General features: G+C 37.3%; 1 protein-coding gene across 1 annotated transcript; it reads left to right on the plus strand.

The window, feature by feature from the left end:
- The first annotated feature begins 1990 nt into the window (after positions 1 to 1990).
- LOC111009078 (uncharacterized) lies at positions 1991 to 5759 on the plus strand. Its single transcript, XM_088121991.1, has 3 exons — positions 1991 to 2356; positions 4052 to 4106; positions 5230 to 5759. Exons 1-3 carry the CDS (start codon positions 2059 to 2061, stop codon positions 5387 to 5389), a joined length of 513 nt encoding a protein of 170 aa, XP_087978117.1. The 5' UTR covers positions 1991 to 2058; the 3' UTR covers positions 5390 to 5759.
- Positions 5760 to 6000: the final 241 nt, after the last annotated feature.

Genomic DNA, 6000 nt, shown 5'->3' on the forward strand with positions numbered 1-6000 from the left:
AGGAGAACTTAAGAAACTAAAGAAAAATCGTGATCTATCTAAACGGGGAAGATCAAATCCCATCAATAGACGTTCAATTATGGATCTAAGTACGCTTGTAGTACTTATATTCTCTTGAATCAACATGAGATATCGATTTGTGGCTTTATATTTTGGGTTTTAATTTTTTCGAGAGAGTTCTTTTACACATATAGATAGTGTGTATAAGTATGAAAAGAGATCAAACTCGAACTCGATATTATCAACTAAACTTTACGAGACGAATGGTTGAAACGGGGAGTGAATCTCAAAAAGTATATATACATGGGATATTGGGGATGGGTAGGTCTCTTTAATAATGCAAAAAGTGAAAGGCTTTCAAATCAATAATGGGCAGAAAAAGGGGAATTGGGCAAGCCATGGCTCATAATGGGAGGACTCTTCCAAGCTTTGAGATGATGGTTTTTTCTTTTCTTTTAGAACTTTTGTTTAAAGATGCATGGTTATGGTCATTGTGATCTCTGCTTTTTGTCCTGCCTTTGAAGGTGTTGCGCATTCCCCAAACTTCCATTACAAAACGCATTTTTTCTAGTGCACAAGTCATCCAAATGACAAAAAGATTGCTCGGTGATAGCTCGCGCACGAAACGATTTTTTCAAAAGTAAACTTTATGCGTCGAGAGAGAATTTTAGATGGACGATTGTTTGAAGGGGGATTTTCTAGTCGTAGGATCGTTAATGATGTAAATATAGTGTCCAACATCATCTTGATGTATTGGAGAAGATCTTTAGTATATAATAATATTTGGGTAAGGTTCGGAAATGAACCTACGTCGGCTCAAATGAACGATTAGAAGATCTGTTGTCTTATAATAGGTTAAATTAATAATAATTTTATGCATTAGACAATATTGTTATGTGATATTTGTTTAGCATGGTATGATGAATAAACTGGGCTAGAATGTTCGAATTAGACAAAATTTAGGTGAGGCAAAACAATATATATGATTCTTGATGGAGGATCGATATTTTAAAAGAAAGACGAAGATATGGATACCAAATTGCAATTTCAATTTATCACCCCCTCTCAATTTTTGTTTTAGGATGATATTATTTAATGAGCAATAGTTCTTTTACAAATTCATGCACCATGCACCTTAGATTATATCTCTTCATTTATTTAAAGTTATAGCTTATAAGTTTCAATATGAATGTTTTTTTTAGTACAATAAATTTATAATCTCAAAAAAAGAAGTAGATGTCAATTACTGTTGAACTATGCTCATTTGAAAAAATTCTAAATCGAAGTCTTCGCAAGGGAGCTGTTTTCATATATATATCTTTACCAAAATTTACGTATAAACGTATCTTAATAACAAAAGTTTAACTGATCCGAACATAACTCAGTGATAGAACAACTACTAGTTTTCCTGGAGTTGAGGATTAAATCTATCACCTCTCATTTGTTGAACTCAAGAAAAAGAAAATTAAAAAATAAAAGTTTCGTTAATACTCTGCTGATCTAAGCATAACTTAAATACTGTCATTTCAAATATCTACCACTAAATGGTAACATTTAAAAAAGGTATAATAACTCTCAGATTAAATTAATAATCTTTGTGTACTCAAAAAAGAAAAAGAATATATATATGATTAATATGAAAATATTTTATTAATGCCATTAATTATCAATCAATCATCGACATTGGGTTCATGGCCCAACCAGGCCCACATGGGCCATCGATGAAAGATTTCAGAACTGGGCAGTTCTTGACGAACCCATCAAGCCCATGTAGGCCCATATGTGAAAGATTTTGAAATGGGTCACATCAATCAAGCCCAAGAGATTCCGGACGAAAAGATATTTTAACCGCATCCAGTTAAAACGTGAGAAAAGATTCGAAGATATCGCCAGAGGAGCATAAAAATCGAATTCATCTCAACCGTCCACGTGTTTAATGGATTTACCAATCACCGCCATCACCAGCGTGGGGGATTTATAATCCAAATTTCATATTTTCGTCTGTTAAAAAAAAAAACCCAGTCTCCAGAACTCCGGGAGAGAGCGAAAGCGGTGAAAATGTTGAGGCTCAGTACGAAGCGGCTTCTAGGGATAGCGTCCGGGGATTTGCCATCGCCGGCCTTTCAAATCTTCCCACGTTTCTACCACGAGAGGGTTATTGATCACTACAACAACCCTCGAAACGTCGGATCGTTTGATAAGAACGATCCGACGGTCGGCACGGGTCTCGTCGGTGCGCCCGCGTGTGGCGATGTTATGAAGCTCCAGATCAAGGTTGATGACAAGACTGGTAAGGTCGTAGACGCTTGCTTCAAGACGTTCGGCTGCGGTTCGGCGATTGCTTCCTCGTCATTGGGTTCGTTTTTTTTTCTTTTCTTTTCTATTCTTTATTATTTTTTTCCTGAGAGAAGTTGAGCGCAATTCTTAATCTCTGGAACGAGGGAATAGAATCGGAAACGCGCTAAATTTTTTACTAGTGCAGGATTTTGTGATGTGAATGTATATATATTTCTTTAATTTTTTGTATCGTCGTTGTTATGCTGGATTTTTTAAAATTACTTTTTAGGTCTTTGTTAGGATTTTTGGGGTCACCTCGCAGCCCTTTCCTCCAATCGAGTTGCAGTTGGCCTGCACAGCCACTCATTCGTCCTGACCAAATAGTCGAATCTATCTCGCTTTTTTTTGAAGATAGCAAGGAGGCGATTTACATGGTTAGTGTCACCTGGGCCGATGATCCAACCCCATACCGAGATGCCCCCCTGGGGGAGGCTCGGGGGAACCTGTCCCCCGATCTCTTTCGATCAATGGGAAAGACGCATTGCCCCCGAGCTCGGCAGGACGGCTTTGCTTAAGACCGGAATGCTACCCCCGCTCGAACTCAGCCGACGTCTAACCGGCACGAATACGCCGACATGAAACGAGTTCCCCGCGAAGCATTTTTCTTTCGTCCTCGGACGCTTTTATCGCCGTACCATATGTTTTGACAGCCGATCATTTCTTGGTTGGAGGTCTTTTCGGATTCCTGGGTGGGGTGTGGATTTTTCAACCTCGTACCTTTTTTTTTAATTGTTGTCGTGGACTCGATATCTGGGTTCCATTGGAAGTTGGGATAAATTGCTTGCCATCGGCATGTTATTCCATTCAAGTTACACGATTCAGAAAGTGACTCAAGCACCGGAATTTCTGTACCTGGTTTTGGATTTACTGCATCAAGAGTTGTCATTATGGCCTGTTCTCGTTTCTGGTTTAGTTTTATTGAGAAACTTAAGCATTTGGCAATGTTTCTTGTTCCTCATTCTTTTTAAGATACATTCCCAAAATTGTATAGAAATTTCCGGTTTTCAACAAAATGAAGTTTCTTGTTTCTTCAAAAAAAAAAAAAATTATTAACAAGAAAGAGTTACCAAATGCAATTATGTTTTTTCTTTATTAAAGAAAAAAAGAAGCAAGAAGAAACAAACGGGAACAGTTACCAAATGGGCTCTAATTGTATTTTTTTGTTGGGGTATTCTTACGGAATATTTATGGTAAATGATTGGGAAATGCCCCTTAGAATAAATGGCTCTTGAGGTTCATTGAGTGGACGAAAATATTATTGTAGTTATCGTCGGAAATGTCACCATGGTGAGTGCCATGGTATGTCACTCTCCTGGACGCCTAGGGAGTCTTGTCATGGCTCATGGCCATCTAATGTGGCTATCCAAGGCCGATGGAAATGCCATTCTCTCTTGTTACTGTTCTGAATATGCACAATGAAAATCTGGGCCTTTTTGTCTCTTGCCTCCACAAAGAGGAAACTAAGTTTTTTTGCTGATGGAATTGTGTGAGTTTATCTCTCTGCACATCGTGATTTTCTGTATGTGTTCCTTTACAATCTTTGGTACTTCTACTGAGTTTATTAAATTATATTTATGTCCTCTCAATGGGTTTTGAGGGGTTGTATCTTATTATTTTTGGACTGGAGATGGATTGTGGATCTTTTGGTGACGATTTGGTCATATGGGTACAGAGACCTTTACTAATATGTTATATGTGGATTTTGAACTTGCAGCGACAGAAATGGTGAAAGGAAAACAAATGGAAGAAGCCTTAACCATTAAAAATTCGTGAGTACATCCATCACAAACTTGTCATTTCATTATTGTTCAGTGTGCTTTCCTTCCATTGTTCATTAGATGTTTATCTACTAGTTATGCCATTGGTGTCACCTCTTGTATCCCTCCCTTGGTTGCAATACTGAAACAATTATTTTTTTAGCATTGAAATTGGGGCTTAGCATGTTATCTTTGTGATTGACTTCATTTATGAGATCTGGCATAGGCAGTTTGTCTGCTAGTTCTTTCTCCCTACCATTTATATGTACATATTTTCTCCTTGTTCGTTGGGGATGATGGTGATGTGTCCCTTCCTGGGGAAGATGGAGGGAAGTTAATTTCTTAACTTGGTATGAAGGCGTTTTTAGCATGGTTTTAACTATTGTGAAAATCATTGTAATGTTTGGCTAGATGGCCAAAAATGTTCTTGAACATTCTTAGTGGAGCTCTTGATTTGGTATGAACTTATTTTCCTTTTGAAAAGGTACTTATAAGCACTTCAAAAGTCATTTTGGTGTGGGTTCTATCCAATCGTCATCTACAACTAATAGGATATGACCAATAGGTTTAAAGGTAATATGTGTGAAATTATTCATGGAAACATGCACGACCACTGCTGACCATCTTAAAACTTCAGTCTTACATTTAGAGCATATGATAATGTCTCTGTTACTTATTCAAAAAAAAAAAGAAAAAAAAGGAAAAACATTTACAGCATATTGCATCTTAGTCTGTTAGTCTAACACTAACAACTAACAATTTGTGTTTCTTTGTGCACTGAACGATCCTTGTATTTCAGGGAGTCATGATGTCATAAGTTAATTGGTTTAGGATGACGAACCAGAAGCTTGCAATTTTAAATGTCTCCTGAGATTCTTTTCAAATAATAATACAAAAATAAAATTATCAACATGGTTTTAGCTTTTAAGCAGCCACCCCTGTTTCTTCTATCAATGCACCCCTTCTCAATTTGTTTTTTAACGAGAAAACTCGCTCTAATGGAGAAAAATGCATTCGTGAATATTTGGTGGTTTTGTGAATACTGAATTTGATAGATTGCATTATGGTGCTAACAAGCCCTTTAGCTGGAAGTTTCTGGCTTATGAAGTGACTTGGGTGTGTACTCATGCTGCAGGGAAATCGCAAAACATCTCTCCCTTCCGCCTGTAAAGTTGCACTGCAGCATGCTTGCTGAAGATGCTATCAAGGCTGCTGTCAAAGATTACGAAGCGAAGCGCGCTAAGTTGGCAGATGGTGCTGAATCTTCTCCCGTGGAGAAGGCTTCAAGTGCTTAGCTAACTAATGATTGTAAATGATGTAAAAACTGTTATAGCCATAATCGGCCCAAGATCCGAGTTCTCTGTCCAGTTTTTAATATGGGATGTCAAATCATAATGATCATCTTAGTTTTGTTCAAACCCTTCTCTACTCCCCCCTTTCCTGGAAGTGGGAGGGAGTGTTGGACCGTTGGATTACTGGTTATTCAAGCCCACGTTTGAAAGTCCGTTGATGCTGACTCCTTACAGACTGCAATAGGATAATGAATATGGTCTTTCAATTGAGTTAGTAATGTTTCTGTTTATTTGAGTCGAATTGTCGAGTACATTATATTTACATATTGTTCTTTTAGATAATTTTGTGGTAAATTATGGACATATTTGTGCATGTGTACCTATTGGTAGATTTGCTCTGGTACAAGGTCGTGTGATTCATGGTAATTAGCAACTCTTGGTTAGAAGTTTGAGTTTATTTATTTATTTATTTATTTATTATTTTGTACAAATTGGGTTTTTTTCAATCGAAGCTATCTGTGAGTTATTTAGAGTCGTAATTCAACCGATTAAGGCATGTGTTTAGGTCGTGTTCGAACTCCTATTTCCACGTATTGTACTTGTTTGGTATACTG

Source organism: Momordica charantia (assembly GCF_013281855.1).
Source record: "Momordica charantia cultivar OHB3-1 chromosome 3 unlocalized genomic scaffold, Mcharantia_2.0 BLBB01000003.1, whole genome shotgun sequence".
In the NCBI taxonomy this organism is placed as follows: Eukaryota; Viridiplantae; Streptophyta; class Magnoliopsida; order Cucurbitales; family Cucurbitaceae; genus Momordica; species Momordica charantia.

What these genes read in the sequence shown, in the direction of transcription:
- LOC111009078 (XM_088121991.1), top strand. Translation starts at nt 2,059, where the DNA reads ATGTTGAGGCTCAGTACGAAGCGGCTTCTAGGGATAGCGTCCGGGGAT. An exon ending in GATTGCTTCCTCGTCATTGG is followed by an intron (nt 2,357 to 4,051) that starts GTTCGTTTTTTT and finishes TTGAACTTGCAG; the next exon opens with CGACAGAAATGGTGAAAGGA. An exon ending in GCCTTAACCATTAAAAATTC is followed by an intron (nt 4,107 to 5,229) that starts GTGAGTACATCC and finishes CTCATGCTGCAG; the next exon opens with GGAAATCGCAAAACATCTCT.